This window comes from Semicossyphus pulcher, unplaced genomic scaffold (genome assembly GCF_022749685.1).
Source record: "Semicossyphus pulcher isolate SPU_LCO1_2020_fin unplaced genomic scaffold, fSemPul1.0.p SCAF_23, whole genome shotgun sequence".
NCBI classification, from domain to species: Eukaryota; Metazoa; Chordata; class Actinopteri; order Labriformes; family Labridae; genus Semicossyphus; species Semicossyphus pulcher.
Genome location: NW_027211697.1, coordinates 3,026,219 through 3,042,475, shown reverse-complemented (window position 1 = coordinate 3,042,475; position 16,257 = coordinate 3,026,219). Strand labels below are relative to the sequence as shown.

Sequence of the window (16,257 nt, the reverse complement as noted above, 5' to 3'; positions counted from 1 at the left end):
GGTCTGCAGCAGCATGTAGACCCACAAATTGTCTATCTGTTGCTTCAGATTCAGTCAAGTTTCAGAACAAATTTTTCTGATGTGTAAATTGACCCTTTTATATTTAAGATTGCCTGGTTCAGTGCTCGGTCCCCTCCTCTTCATCCTCTACATGCTTCCCCTTGGTCACATCATACGCCGCCATGGCATCCATTTTCACTATTATGCCAATGACACCCAGCTCTACATCTCCACCAAATCCATCACAAAAACTGCCTTCTTCCATCTTAAAAACATCGCCTGTCTTCGCCCCTCCCTCTCCTTCTCAGCTGCTGAAACACTCACATGCCTTCATCACCTCACAACTGGACGACTGCAACGGCATCCTTTATGAGACATCCTCCAAAATCCTCAACAAACTACAATACATCCAGAAGCTCAGCTGTCCGTCTGCTCACCCACTTTCGCACCATCACCATCACCCCAGTCCTTCAAACCCTCCCTGTTTTTCTACTCAAAATTGCCTACCGCAGCTTTCAGCAAGGTTCAGTTATCTGCAAGTTGAAAAAAGAAAGATCAGGAAATAAATCTAAATAAATGTACCAAACCCTACAGCGGGACCTAGAAAATGATAAAGAGAAAAGTAAGGATACACGTCATGTTTTTAATGCATCAGAGTGATAATGATTTCACTCAAAATGCCCTTAATGCCTTCATTGGTTCTAAGTAATATTCAGGCCTGAGCTAACTAGCCAAATGCTTTTTTTGCTTTTTCACTTTCTTGTTCGTCATTAACTTCTTTTCTTTTCTTTGAGAAGCTGTGTACAGGTGGAGCTTCAGAACTGACAGTGGTGATCAAACTGGGGCTTGTGAAACAGTGTGAACTCTACTATCCCTATTCATTTTCTTATATTATTATTAGCTTCTCTAAAAAATCTAATTAGGAGTTGTCTAACTGTCAGGTATGGATGCAGCGAAAATTGGGAATCATGATTGGACGACTCAAAAAGCTCACGTGATTGTCATGACTGGATGTCTGGCTGTCAGTCAAACTCCTCGCTGTGGCAACACGCAACATCAAAGACCCCCCGCTGATGTTTTTTCCCCAAAGAGAAGCCTCATCAGTCGTTCTCATTACTACTCAATATGGTCTCAGACCATCATCATAGCTGCGTCTGTGCCAAGATAATACAGATACAATTCATTGTCATACGTTTTGAACAGATTATATAAATTGGCCAATAATATCATTATGAGATGGGCTATAATACCTTGTCTTTTCTCTTTATAAAGACCGGATGCTACAGGTTAGAGTGCTGTTTCTTGGGTGGGAAAAAAAGTGACTTGACTTGGGACTTGCCTTAACTAATGACTCGACTTGACATAACCTGTGACTTGAGACTTGGACCAAATTACCTGAGACCTACTTGGGACTTGAGATAAGATGACTTGGTCACAACACTGCCTCGTTTATTCCTCACATGTTCCTCGGTATCTATACAAAATGTGTGTGCCTTAGTGTAACATGTTACAAAATAAAAAACGTATACATTTAGCTAAAGTACAAATACACCAGATTGTTATTCCTCCTCCAGCATCAGATCATGTGAAGAACTAAAATTAAAACGTTTTCCCAAAAGGAGGAGGTTGCGCAGTGGACAACTCGCAGTTTAGCCGTTTTGGCAGGACCAAACTGCATAACCCATCATGCAATTCGCGGCAGCGCACGACAACTTCCGGGACACGGGGTTAAAAGTTGGAATGTTTTGTTTTTTAAAGTCCACAAATGTAGCCAGTAGGCTTCAATAAGCCGCTGTCTGTTTGTAACTGTGAACTTCAGTAGCTTACAGATGGACGCGTTACACAGACACCGTTCACTTTATAAAGGAACGACTCCGCCATGGAAAGAAACGTACCGAAAGGTGAGAATTCTAACGTGTCAGTTAGCTCGCTAGCTAGCTTGTCGGGCGCAACTAGTTCTTGTCTGACAGTCTGCTGATCTGCTTTCACTTATGTCTGTTTTAGCGATGTGTGGACAGATTGAGAAACAGCCGGTCGAGGCTGCTGGAGAAGTATCGTCAGATGGGAGAGAGCCAGCAGCGCAGCGGCTCCGGGGCCTCCATCATCGTCCAGGAGGTGATGGAGGAGGAGTGGAGCGCCCTGCAGTCAGAGGACCACAGACTGCCCTCTCTGTGGGGGCCAGATGGCATGGCAGAGGTCTGTCCCTTCTCTGTCTCTGTCTCTTGTCTTTCTCAGGGTCTCTTTGTGTGTTACTCTAAGCTTTGTCAGATGTGTGCCCCCCGAGCTACCTTTACATTCAGAAGTCACTGCATCTTTTATGAAATCTTGACCAGAATATTCAAAATAAAACCTTCTCGACACTTGTGTGAAATACTTGAGGTGTCATTATCTTGAGTTCAGTCATATGGCTTACATTTGCTGTGTTTAAATGCTTTTTTCAAATCCACAACTGTCTGTCTGAGTTGAACAACCAATCAGAGATCTTCTTTCTTTTCTCATGAACAGATGTTCGGTGTCATGAAGGAGTACGATGAACTGGCGGTACTTGATGAAATTCAACAGGAGCTCTTGTCTCATGGTAATACAATCCTTTGGATAAGAGCATCCTGTTTCTTTTGTAAATGCAAATTCCTAACTATAGGTATTACAACAAGTGTTCTTTTTGTAGTAAATTGGATCACCTGTCAAAACGCATGTCTGGAAATTGTAACATACAGTTGTAATATTTAAACTGTTTTGAAATATATAGTTGAAACAAGGATGAGCCCCTGTGTGAATTATATATTCTTGTCTTTGTGCAACAGAAATGTCCATCATTGAAGAGTACGAGAAGAACCTGCAGTTTGAGCAGCAGTACATATCGTCTGCTGTGGAGGGGATGGGGGAGAAGAATATTATCTGCCCAATATGTCATATGTGAGTCAAAGAATAGACTAGTGTAACATAGAAGATTCAAAAATGTAACAATTTAACGACATCTATCTCTGTTGGCTTTTGTAAATATAATGCTTGTTTTGTTTCTCAGGAAACACTTGAACATAAACAGCCATTTCATCTCCTGCCCCTGTGGACTTTACATTAACACTAAGGTTTGTTTGTTTGTTTTTTTTCTTGTTATTAAGGAGGCAATCGGTTGTGTATATAATAGAGAATTATTTTGGAACCATTTTCTATAGCCAAAGTGGTTAGAAGGTAGTGTTTTTATCTTGCGCAACAATGCTGCAATTTTTGAGTTTGAAAACACCCTCCTCCTTTTAGGAGTCATACCTTGGACAAATCTTAACAGAACACGATCCATATATTTTTAGATGCAGCATGGCTTACACTTTCTGAGGATGCCATTATTTTTCATTTTCAAGGAGTAGCTCACAGCACTGATTACATGGCATCATTACACTTACTGTTTACATCTGCAGATTCAAAACTTAAAAGGGGCTATTATGCTATTTTCAAGCTTCATATTTCACTCTGTGATACCTGTAGAGTAGCTTAGAATAATGTAAGTTAAAAAAAACTCAGCATTTTTCTCACACCGGTGCTCTGTGCCTGAAACGACTCAGTTAGCTCTGTCCCTTTAAGAAACCCCGCCCCTACAAGCCCACTTTTTTCTGATTGGCCAGCTCTCCAAAGCCTACTGATGCTGCACTTTGTGATGTCACAAAGTGTAGCATGTAGAAAAAACTGTGTGAAACCTGGCGTTCACAGCAGACTGAGCTGAGAAGTCTCTGGATTACTCCTACATACTTTTATCTACAGATTTGAAACTTCATCCCCGTTTACTCTGGACATCCAACATTGGAACATTATATATATATCACAGCATTATACCCCCTCTTGAAAGCATGACAGAGGCTGTGATTTTAAAAAACACGGTAAAATAAAAATAAAAAATCTAAATAAGTTCAAACGAAATATGATGACTTAAATATAGCCACGGTGCAGATAACAGTATAATAACCAAGGCAGTAGTTTTGAAGGAAGTTCTACAAACATGATTCTTATATTCCTGGATTCTCCTCAAACCATTCGTACTTTTACTCCATGTTGAAAGAAATTTTAATTGTATAAAGACGTTTCAGTTTTATAATCCTTAGGCTTAAATTCTGCCACATATGACCCCTTGTCTGTAGAATCAGAACATCACGCCTGATATCCTGCAACATCTTTTGGAGTCCAGGGTATCGGAACACATGGAGGACTGTCTCCACAACCCTGTTTTCTCCGTAGCTCCCAACACAGACGGCACCTCTCCCAACCTGATGATAAGCTGCAAGGTACGTCAATGTTAAAGAAATTTCAAGAAGTCAATTTAAATAAAGGAAATCTGAAAAACTGAACTCCCTGCCACAGAAGGTTTACTTCCCCCATCCTTATATCTATACTGGCTTAATGTTTTGCATACACATAGTATTCATTTTGTATATAATAATAATAATAATGATGATAATAATAATAATAATAATACTCAGTGCAACAGAATAACAGTAGTATTAGTTCTGATGATTAATTATTTGCTAACTGAAACTTATTGTTCTTTTCTCTGCTTTCAGGTTTGTGACTACCTGTCTATTGTCCTGTAAAAGAAGATACTCCTGTCATTAATTGTTACTTTGAGTGTTGTGCTCTCTATGTTTTGTGAAATAATAAAGGTATTTTTAATATTTGATGTGTGAGTGGTGTTTATTGTCCCCTCTCTTATTACAATTTCATACTATTGTACATATTTAGATGATAAAGTTATTATTTCTTATGTTACGATCACAAAATAATTAACTTTTGTGAGAAATTCAAGGCACTTAATAGAAATGGAAATAGTATGTGATTTCATCTAAGCTGAGAAAGCTGCTAAATCTATTGCACATGAAACAGAATATTAATATTTTTCAGTTTATTATTCTATTTTTGTAAAGCATTTCAATGTACTTTAAGTTTGGCCAAAATGGTCTCTGAGGATAATAGACCCATGCCAACAGTGTAGCAAACACTGTGACTACTCTGGATTGATTTAATACAAAACTTGTATCACTCGGCCTGTAAAAGCCTTATTTTAAAGATTAGCGTAACTGTTGTAAAAGAAATGCAATGTTTAATTGCAAGGAAAGCTGTGGAAACTAAGCAAATACCTTTAAGTTCAAGGCTTATATCAATGAAACGCTTTTCAAGCATCTGATCAATTACTGATGACTCTAAATTACCATATGCTACCAGAGACCTCTCATTATAAACCTGGCAGTGATTATTATGTCATAATTCATATTAGAAATTATAACAATTTTCCGATTGTTTTGAATGTGCCTTCACTTTTGAGCATGTAGTACTCGAGCTCACCAACAGGGGGCAGCATTGTTCAGACCATGTGAACGACCTGACCGGAAAACATCCCGGCAGGGCGGAGCGGAGGCAGGCAGAGGAAAGATGGCAGCCGCGGCAGTGGCTGAGTTTCAGAGAGCACAGTCTCTTCTTGGAACAGACCGGAATGCCTCTATCGATATCTTACATTCAATAGGTAAATATAATCTACACAGTGTGACACTAGAAAGGAAATCTCTATACGGCCTCACTCTAAAGCTGTACACCCATTTATTCAATGTGAGCAGCTGAGTTAGCTATCATTGCTGTTAGCCAGTTAGCAGCTAAGCTAAGTTAGCTAGCCTAGTACTGGCCGTCTCTTTTTTCTCCTAGCTTGCACAGTGAGTCAGCAGCAGTGGGCTAGCCGGCTAGCAACATACCGGCAAGCTTATCCGACAAGCTAGCGTTAGCTACTCTGGCCCATTCATTTGACAGGAGCTTGGTTGACAGCTGGCTAGTTAGCGTTAGCATCCAGTCAGCGTTGTTAGCAGCTATGCCGCGTCTTGTCAGGTGTCAGGCCGACGAGGAAATTAACGTGAAACTGAGTTGACTCTCTCAACATCACCTACTTTGTCACAATCTCGAGTTTATAGTTATGGACTGAAATAACCTTTATTTTTATAACTTAAGTTTAGCTATGTAGCTGGCGTTGTTGGTTATTCTTAAATTTGACAGGTTCGATATTTCACATTTTCACGAGCCACTTGGAGGCTTGCCATCCAACCAAAAACATCCATGATTAAACTTGAACTAATGCCAGTCTCAGGAAACAAAAGCTAACAGTTGAACATCCGCCTTTATACAGTTTGTATATCACGGTGATTCATGTCAGTACGGATCAGATTACATCATCATCATCATGTGTGTGTGTTGTAGTGAAGCGGGACATCCAGGAGAGTGATGAAGAGGCGGTGCGTGTTAAAGAGCAGAGCATCCTGGAGCTGGGTGGGCTGCTGGCCAAAACAGGACAGGCTGCAGGTAACAGAACATGATGTTCATACTCCTAGCTACTGTTTTATGGACACACACAAAGCTTTGAATCATGCTGCTTAAATAGATTATTTTTTTATTCACCCAACACTACAGACTTAAAACTCATGCAACAAGATTAAGACTCCTGACTCAACATCCACATTAGTCAGATTTAAACTTTTATTGTGGCCGAATGGAAATGATCAGCCACTAAAACATCCAGGAGCAAAGTTTGATTTTGCTGACCAGTATGACTCACAAAAATGTGCCTCTTTGAATTGTAAAAGCACCGAGGCACCTAAGAGAAGAGTGTTGGTCAAATGTAAATGCTAACAGCTCATCTTATTTGCCTTCTTTGTCCAATGGAAGAGCTTCCTATTTTGTAGCAGCACATTTCCATGAGGGGGACAAAAAAACATGTCTTTCAAATAAAACCTTATTTTTCAGAGATTTCTAAAGTCAATAATTCCTTTTGTGCAGACTGCAACTTTGATCACAGACTGCTTACAACATCAGATTTTCATGCTTTCTTTTCTTTTACATTACATTTCTGTTCTGTCTTGATAAAAAAAGTTTTTCTAATTGTATTTCAATTGTCTCTTCAATACATGTGTTCTTTTATTTAATCTAAAGATCAAACTTGAATTCTTATCCCTGTCCAAAAATCAACCCTTCAAGAGGGATCAGAGATCGTAGAATCTTGTTATGAAAAATCTGTCTGCCCACTTCTATTTAAAAAAAAAAAGTACTAAACTTTGCGCAAGGACGGTAGGAAGGACTGAAGGTCAGAGCTTGAGTGGCCTTCGGATGAAAAAGTTAGTTCTTGCTTCACATTTGGGTCAGTGAAATGGTTGTGATTCATCAGAAGAGTAGAAAAGGGAGACAGTCTGACCTTTAACAGATATAGTGGTCCCTGAACTACTAGACTGTCGCCCACACAAATTTTCTTACTGAAATCTAATAGTGACTTACAGTGCTGCGCTTAAGTGTTCACCCCACTTGAAATTTTCCTCATGTTGCCAGGGTAAAAATCCGATTGAAATAGTTTTTAATGTAGTTATTATAAAGTGGACCAATAAAAATGGTCCTTAATTTTGGAGAGGGAGCAGGTATTTAAAATTATTTCTCAATAAAAATATGAAAAGCTTTGAGTGCTTTGCTTTGTAACCCCTTACTATGATCAAGTGCAGCTAATTGCCTTTCACACCCGACAGCTTTGTTCCGAGAAAAGTCCGCTTCGTTTGGACAGTTGAGAACGCGCATTTGAACTCTGGTGCGGACCAAACAACCGGGAAAAAATAGTCTGCGATCGTGTTGAGTGTGATTGATCAGTGTGCTGTCTCTCTTTGTTTACTTCAGGGTTTTCCCATGTGGAAATTCTGACCAATCAGAGAGCAGTCTCCTTGTGCATCAAAACTTTTGGTCTGCTGGTAAAAGCTGCCTTGTATACACAAACCAAACTCAAGGCAAAGTGCAACATTGTAACAATTTGTTCTTTGTATCAGATCAAACCAACTTTAGGTGTAAAGGCACCCTAAAAGATGTCTGCTTTCTAGACAGCACTTGTTTGTTTATCAGCCCCAAAAAGTCTGAAGACAAAGGAGTAGAAGTGATGCTCGGTCTTTATGGTAATCACAAGCAGGTGCTCTTTGGATACTTCAGGTTTGCAGTGCTTCATTCATCTTGTGAAGGGGTCATTGCAAACAATCCAAGGCACTCTGTAGGATTTATGTAGAATTAAAAAGCCTTTATTTCACAAAGCAAAATATACTTTAGAAGTAACTAACATGTTGCCACAGACTTAGGTCTTCCCTGATGAAGACCTATTTATAGGAACACTGTAAAATGTAAAAAGTTTCAAGGGGGGAGAATTGTATTTATTAAAAGAACTATTTTGCAATAAGCAGAGAAATCTCTGAAATATTCATGCAACTTATTAGAAGTCTTACTCTCCTTCGATCACTTCTTTCCATCTTTTTTGGGCAGATTTGTCAGCACAAAAGCTTCTTTTGCAGCGGTATCTAGTTACTTGTTAAAGTTCGTTCTTTCTTTTCCTCCCGTCCTCTCCTCAGAGCTCGGGGGTCTGCTGAAATATGTACGCCCCTTCCTCAACTCCATCTCCAAGGCCAAGGCAGCCCGGCTGGTCCGCTCCCTGCTGGACCTGTTCCTGGACATGGAGGCCGCCACGGGGCAGGAGGTCGAGCTGTGCCTGGAGTGCATAGAGTGGGCCAAGGCTGAGAAGAGGACTTTCCTCAGACAGGCGTTAGAGGTGAGACTTTGTACATTAAAACAAAAACTCTGCTGTGGTTTTAGAGCTGTACCAAACTCAGGATTTCGTCTGTCAAATCAGATTTGTCTCTTTAATATGAAGCTTAAAATACTAATTTCAGTTTAGTTCCACTCTCGAATATCACCCTACATGTGTCTCATGTTTTAGATTTGTTGAGACAAAACACTGATTTTGAACTTCAAAAAACCTAATTTCGTGTTTCTTCTGGATGGAATCCCGGATCTATTTGTTTTAGAGAAGACAATAAGAGCAGATTATTCTGCTCCTGGTAAAACTTTGAACGATGAACAAGGGTAATTTTTTAGACTCCATTAGTGCTTGCGGCCTGCAATACGCAGCTCTTGCATTGCTCTGTGTACACAAGGCATCTGAAAAAAACAGCAGAGATTTGACTAAAAAATACGAGGGTCTTCTCACTTTTAGGGGACTGCCCTACAGCGCTCAATTTCCCACGATCACATACATACAAGAATAACTGGAAGTTCATCATTGGAAATCAATTGAAGTTCTAAGCTCTTAATAATATCCTGTAGTGAGTGATGTCCCATTATTTCATATCTCGTAGTGTGCTTATGTTTCAGATTAGAGAGAAGAATATCTTTGAAGTTTCTCTTGAATGCGTGATTCAACCGGATTTATGATCTTTTAAATTTCATAATTTTATATCTCCCGAAGAGTGAGTGTGACTCCATTTACTGTTTGCCAGCTAAGTCACTAAACTGTCCGTCAGCAAATCTAGCTCCTCATACTTAAGGCAGAGCTGTCAGAGGACATTACAGGATAAAATAGAAAATATTTGATCTATTATATATTACTTTTCTTTTTTTAATTTAGGGAATAAAGTTGAAATCATAAATTCGTTTTCTTTTACAGAAAAGAGCAGTAACAATAATTCAGAAAGTAGATTCAAGAGAACACACCAACAGACTTAAAGGCACGACTACTGAAACTTAGAGACAATATAAGTAATGTACAGGGCAAAAAGGAGTTTTTAACAGCAAATCTACAAAAGTTGTTTGTTTTTAGTTCAGAGAACGAGGACCAGAGAAGGAAATTTCATTTTCAGCACCAGTACGTACGGACTGCTTCAAAGCAAATGTGTCCTTCAGTGGTCGGCATTAAACTGTGGAAGTCTTTACAGTATGATTTGAAGTGTTTAAAAAAGATTACAAATTAAGAATAATGAGACGATATGAAGTGGTGGTGGATTGTGACTAAGTCAGTGTTACAGCAAATTGTGGTTGTGAATAAGTGAATGTAATAGACCATCTAAGTTTATTGTTTACTTTTGTTTTGAGTAAGGGGCAGGCAGAATAAGATGTTTCTGCTCCTTTTTGCTCATGGAATATGTAAATAGAGCTGTGTTGTAATTATAAATGAAAAATGAAATTGTACTGACCATGACCGGAATAAAAAATAAAATGAAATTAAAAATGAAAGTTGTTTATGTAAAGTAATCTGGTGAGGCCTGGCCCAAAGAAACATTTAGATGAAGTTCATGAACCTTGACTTAGAACAAATATTGTCATCAGGTCATGATAGTGTGCCAACGCACACTTGGAGGACGACATGTGACTCAAAGCTTCTACTATAGTCATGTCTTAATTATGTTTTGGCTTAAAGTGATATTTTAATTATGAAGTTATTTGTCAAAAATAACTTTGTAGCTATTCATTATTTCAGGTTCAGGTTTCAGGTGTAGACCAGAGGCCTGACATGTTCTCCTCTCTCCTCAGGCTCGTCTCATCTCGCTGTATTTCGACACAAAGTGCTACCAGGAGGCGCTACAACTTGGTAAGTGCTGTAACAGATATTGAAAATTACAGAATGTAATAGAGGACAATTAAAAGCTTGTGTCTAAAACATAAATAAAGTGTGAGGATAAAAAAATGTTACCTCAAGATGTTCTTTCAAACTCCTGTTTTAAAAATCAATTTAGGGGGGAAATTTTGTTGTAATAATTTTGTCGTCTCTCTATTGGGGGAAGTTTTTCACCATTTGGGCCAAGAATATAATAATCATCCCAAAACTTGCGTTGACTGTAAACTTCCTTCCTCCTGCAGGCTCGCAGTTGCTGCAAGAGCTGAAGAAGATGGACGACAAGGCCCTGCTGGTGGAGGTTCAGCTACTGGAGAGTAAGACGTACCACGCGCTCAGTAACTTGCCCAAGGCCCGCGCAGCCCTCACGTCTGCCAGAACGACCGCCAACGCCATCTACTGCCCACCTAAACTACAAGCAGCTTTAGACATGCAGTCAGGTACAACGTTTACTAACTGAACACAAACTACAGTGAAAGGTGCGGACAATAAAAGTTGCTTTTTTGTTTGTAACTTGACCTTTAAGTGTGTGTGTGGTTGTTTTTTTCAGGGATCATTCACGCGGCAGAGGAGAAAGACTGGAAGACTGCTTACTCCTACTTCTATGAGGCGTTTGAGGGCTATGACTCCATCGACAGCCCCCGAGCCATCACAGCACTCAAATACATGCTGCTCTGCAAAATCATGCTCAACGCGTAAGTGGAACACCGCTCAGATTCATGAGAGACTGCAAAACCAGGTTCAGGATATCAGTTTATCGAGGCCTGCACAATTTAGTTAGAATAATTTTCTTTCTTCATCAATAATGCAATATTGGGTTAAAAAAAATATACATATGAGGAGAGAGGCTGGGCGATAAAACAATCATGATAGGCCATAAAGTTTTCATCAATAAGGATGATAAACTTTGGACAGTCAGTTTGTCTGCAGTCGTTTGTACACTTCAGAGCACACATCCACTTCTCACTGCAAAGCTTTTTTTGAGCTGCCAGTGAAGAAAGCGGATGTCTTCTGTAAATCAGAAGTAAATGACTGGAACTGCAGGGCATGAAAGAGACAGTGAAAGTAAACTCCCTTAATTCTCCAACAGTGACGAAATGGTGAGCAGAAAATTGTAACATGATGTCAATTATATGGAGATGAGTGACATAAGTTTGTTTTAAAGATTAGGAGACCTCTGTAGGTAATTTAATAAGGTTAAAACCTTGTGAACAATGAACACTGATGGGATCCGAACCTAAAAAAACAAGCTGAGCTCCTGTCTGTGTCAGCTGAGCTTCTCGTCCTGAGTCAGAGAAGGACTCCATTTTACTGTGAAACTGCACTACTCAGTGTTTCAACCGTTTTTAAATTATCTTTGTTTTAAAGTAATAATCTCGAAGATTTTCATTTACATAAATGTCTGTTTAGTCACTATCTATCGCTGAATGAGGTAACACAATGGTGATTGAGCCGATGGCCTTTGCATTTGCAGTATTATGGACTGGGTGTCTGTGGCGACTTTTGCGGAAAAGATCACAAGCGGCGTCCAGTTAGTGATCACCCAGCAGTGGGTGGTCTGCCAGAGAGGGTAGGCGGAGCTAAGCGGCTGCTTTTCTTGTCTCTGCAAGTGTTGCGAGTAAACAGTAATCTACTATGGCTGAACAAACAAAGAAAAGTTCAATGACTACAGATACAACTTCAAAAATAAGTGAAAATCCAAAGAAAAAGAAACAAATTGGACGCTCAGATGAAGGCAAACAGTCTAAAAAGGAAAGCGACCGTCAGCGAGGAAAATCAAGAGTTACAACCGGAGCCAACCGTGGACGTCGCACATGCAACACTGTCTGGATATCTGCGAAGTGTGCTCCTGTAATTACCATTTATCACCATAGGTGCCGCCAATAAAATCAAAATCAGCAAGATTAGCACTTAAAAAACCCAACAACCATAAAATGTTTAACTTTATGTTTAAACTATACTCTTAAGTTTAACAAACAATCCATCTGGTTTCTCGAGGCCTCCTTCATTTTTAGGATACTCGTAAAACTGGCAATATTGTCAAGTTATACATTATGATTAATATCTTTTTCCATCTATATATCACCCAGCCCTAAGTTGATAGACTGTGTTGAAAGTAGTCAACATGTTCATATTTTTTTTCCAAAATGAAAGCAAAGATTTTTTTCACTGTGAGAGAAGAAGAATGAGTTTCTGTCCAGTTGTGTCTGAGGTTTATTGATTCTGTTTCAGGCCGGAGGATGTCCAGGCCCTCATCAGTGGCAAGCTAGCTCTGCGGTATGCTGGAAGACAGGTATCACTCTTTTATTCATCTTACCTTCTGCTATACCCCTCTCCTGACAAGTGATTGTACAGTCAGAGCTTACATATCTTGGTGCAGGAGGCCTGTTGAGCTTTGAAGTTCCCACATGCTGGAGCAGAATGCATGATGGGCTGTCGTAAGATTATTAGAGAGTCTTCATTTGAGGAGTGTTATTGGTGATGAGCTTTTCTAAAACAGACAACGCAAGGGCAAAGTAAAGGATTAAACAATATGCGTGTCTGCTGTAAAGTAAGCTCAATGTTAGCCAACTGGCTAACAAGCTTAGTTACAGCTAACCTGTAATTATTGCAAAGCCAGGAGCACATCATTGAGAACCACACTAATTTGTGGGTTTACAGGTTGTATTAAAAAAGCCATGTGCCAATGTGCAGTTTTTCTCCTCTCTGTGGAATCTAGTTCTCGATGCTGTGAGAGTTTAAGTTCACGTCAGCTGCTCTTTACACTCCAGGAAGCCCTCACTGCTTCTTCCCTTTAACATGTAGCTTTAACCTCAGTACCATGCATGTTGCCAGTGAGTGCATATTCAGGCCCTAGATTTAAAATGGGTCCGCTGGAAACATTTAAATCTGTGATGGTGTCTTTTTTTTTCTTCTTCTTATATAGACAGACTCCCTGAAATGTGTGGCACTAGCCAGCAAGAACAGGTCACTCGCAGACTTTGAACAGGTACGTGTCTACAGTTTGAAGCTATGTATTGATTTTACTGATGCTTTTGAGAAACCTGAATGTCTCGTGCATATCATTATAAATTAATGCTTGATTTTTGTTAGGGTTAGGCATTTTAAGCAATTTCCATAAATGCATGAAATTTACTGAGATCCCTAGGTCATCATGCCCTAGATTGCATGATGTCTGAGTGAAATTGAATGTTTAGTGGTTGCTTAGATTTCTTCGTTTTGCTTCATGGATCTGTGCAGATATTCAACGTTTGTTTTATTATTGTGGCCTGTTCAGAAAAGTGTACTCAAGCCAGCTCAAATGTTTGTCCTCTTATTTGTGATTAAAACGTCCTGTTCCCATCCCCCCTAAGGCACTAACAGAGTACAAAGCAGAGCTGAGGGATGACCCCATCATCAGCACCCATCTGACCAAGCTGTATGATAACCTGCTGGAGCAGAACCTCATCAGGGTCATCGAACCTTTCTCCAGAGTCCAGGTAATCTTTGTGACATCTCTCCGTTCTCAACCGCAGTTTGTTCAGACATAAACAGGACCTTTTTCAGGATATGGTCACTTACTTACTGTCCAAGAATCAGACAGATTTAGTTAAGTTCAGTGTACTTATTATTACATGTGTATTTAAGTGTCTGTAATATTTTTTTGTCTAACAGATAGCACACATCTCCTCCCTCATCAAACTCTCTAAGGTAAGATTTTGTTCATCTTATCAGTGTTTTTTTAGACTTTCACTTACACTTAAAGGGCCAGTTCGCTGATTTTCAACCTCAGTCCTATCATGCTATTATGGAGAGCTAATGCCATTATGGTAAAAAGAAATGCAATTTCGCTCTGTGCCTTTGGAAGACACTATCCTCCCTGGAAAAGGGCCAGGGAAGGCCAGGGAGCTTGCTAAAGTACACTTCTTCAATCTAAGACGTCCGCCTCCGATGTCATGTCTCGTTCAAAATCGTCAGGTTTGAAGTTTTTTTTTTAGATGATCCACCGGTATATTGCTCTGAGCCATTGCCCGTTCCTTTCAGAGGGAGGGGCGCAATGCACACTGGGTGTTGTAGGAATGTAGAAAGGGTGAAACTGACTGACAGTGACTTTTTCTGGGTGCAAATTGCTCCTTTTAAATTGCCTGTTTGAAGTAATTCCTTCTTTAACAGTGCAATTCTTACAATCTAAGTTTGTCTGCCTTGCAGGGAGACGTGGAGAGGAAATTATCACAGATGATCCTGGACGAGAAGTTTCACGGTGCGTGTCTGCAAACCTTCAACTATGATCTACATCAAGAAATGGCAAAATGAGAGTGATTGCTTGTTATAAATACTTCTGAAGTTTGAGCTTTGTCGCAGTTACTATGTGCCAACACAGTTCAAAATGCTTCTTCTCTTAACTAACTACTAAATGAGTGAGTGCACCTGTAATCAGAAGCCCTCTAATTCATTTTTCTCTTGCTGTTTTCCTCCCCTACCTACCTGCAGGTATTTTGGACCAAGGTGAGGGTGTGCTGATTGTCTTCGAGGAGCCGGTGGTGGATAAGACATACGAGGCGGCCCTGGAGACCATACAGAACATGAGCAAAGTGGTCGACTCGCTCTACAACAAAGCCAAGAAGCTAACATAAGGTCAGTGTCAGATCAACTGATGTTATTATGCTAATCTAGGCTAAATGGATGCTTGCAGTAGCTTCATATTTAACTTACAGACCTAAGAGTGGCATTAACCACTTCGCTAACTGTGGGCAGGAATGTTTTTTTCTCAAATTTAAACCAAATCTGTTGGGGGGGGAAAAAAGTGCCTTCATATAAGCACAGCTGACAGTAAAGTAAATACAACACCAGCCATATCCGTTTAAAATTCTGTTACTCTTTGATCAACTGAACTTGAAGCCTTTCAACCAAACATGCGTGACTCTATAAAATGTATTTAATCTCTTGTATCTGTCTTCGTTTTCCCCTCAGAGAGAGTGAAACCATCAGTCCTCCTGTCTGGAGCGACGTGGGCCAGTCAGACCTCCGTTGATCGATCAGCTCAACCCCGGAGGGACGAGGGGAGGAGGATGAGGAGATTATGAACACTTAACGACCCAGCAAGCAAACAAACAAACAAACAAACAAACCGACCAGCTGATCTACCGAAGATAACCCCAACAGATCATCAAACTGGCTGGGTAGACATGCTGCTCCTCCTGGTCCTCCCTCACACCTCCTCTCTCCCTCCTTCTTTTCTCTTCCTTCCAATCTGGCTGGGGTTGATCTGACACAACGTGGACAAATCCAGGCACTGTGCCCCTCCTCTCTCCTCCCACCACTGGTTTCTACTGTATGTAAAATTGGACAAGCCTCCCTCTCCCCCTCTTTTTTTCCTCTGTCCCTCTCTCTGCGCTGGCCATCAGGGAATCATGTAAAATAACAATAAAGAAAACATATACAGTACTTATACATACATGTATTATATATATAAAAAAACATGCTCGGTAACCGGGTGTAAACATGGGTTGGTTGGTCTGTGTCTCTCACTGGATTCTACCTGTTCTGTTCAATTTGCCAACCAGCCCTGAAACTGAATGTTTGAATTTCTTCATTTTTCTGCGGTTTTGAAGAATCACCCGACGAGTCACCTGAAGAATGGTTTTGAAAACGGAGGCCGTCAGAACAGCCCCTGCCTTCTCTCCACATCCTACTATTTGCCCCTACACCTGTTTCACCGTGAGTGGTCTTACCCACTCAAAAGGCATTCTGGGTTTCGTGGACCATACAGGGAATTCTGTCCACTCGGGACCATGTTGTTGCAAGGAATGGAGGGCATTTATCACCACACTGGGGTCTCCTACACCCCG

At 40.3% G+C, this 16,257-nt stretch overlaps 2 protein-coding genes across 2 annotated transcripts; both read left to right on the top strand.

Moving 5' to 3' along the window:
- The first annotated feature begins 1,727 nt into the window (after window positions 1–1,727).
- On the top strand, window positions 1,728–4,664 carry rpain (RPA interacting protein). Its single transcript, XM_069674645.1, has 7 exons — window positions 1,728–1,901; window positions 2,005–2,196; window positions 2,506–2,578; window positions 2,805–2,916; window positions 3,026–3,089; window positions 4,131–4,274; window positions 4,551–4,664. Exons 1-7 carry the CDS (start codon window positions 1,830–1,832, stop codon window positions 4,578–4,580), a joined length of 687 nt encoding a protein of 228 aa, XP_069530746.1. The 5' UTR covers window positions 1,728–1,829; the 3' UTR covers window positions 4,581–4,664.
- Window positions 4,665–5,383: 719 nt separating this feature from the next.
- Window positions 5,384–15,913, top strand: LOC138602967 (26S proteasome non-ATPase regulatory subunit 11A). The gene is made up of 13 exons (XM_069674606.1): window positions 5,384–5,506; window positions 6,226–6,327; window positions 8,394–8,590; window positions 10,348–10,405; window positions 10,675–10,869; window positions 10,980–11,124; window positions 12,662–12,722; window positions 13,356–13,418; window positions 13,783–13,908; window positions 14,084–14,119; window positions 14,618–14,669; window positions 14,900–15,043; window positions 15,380–15,913. Exons 1-12 carry the CDS (start codon window positions 5,416–5,418, stop codon window positions 15,040–15,042), a joined length of 1,269 nt encoding a protein of 422 aa, XP_069530707.1. The 5' UTR covers window positions 5,384–5,415; the 3' UTR covers window position 15,043; window positions 15,380–15,913.
- The last annotated feature ends 344 nt before the right edge of the window (window positions 15,914–16,257 follow it).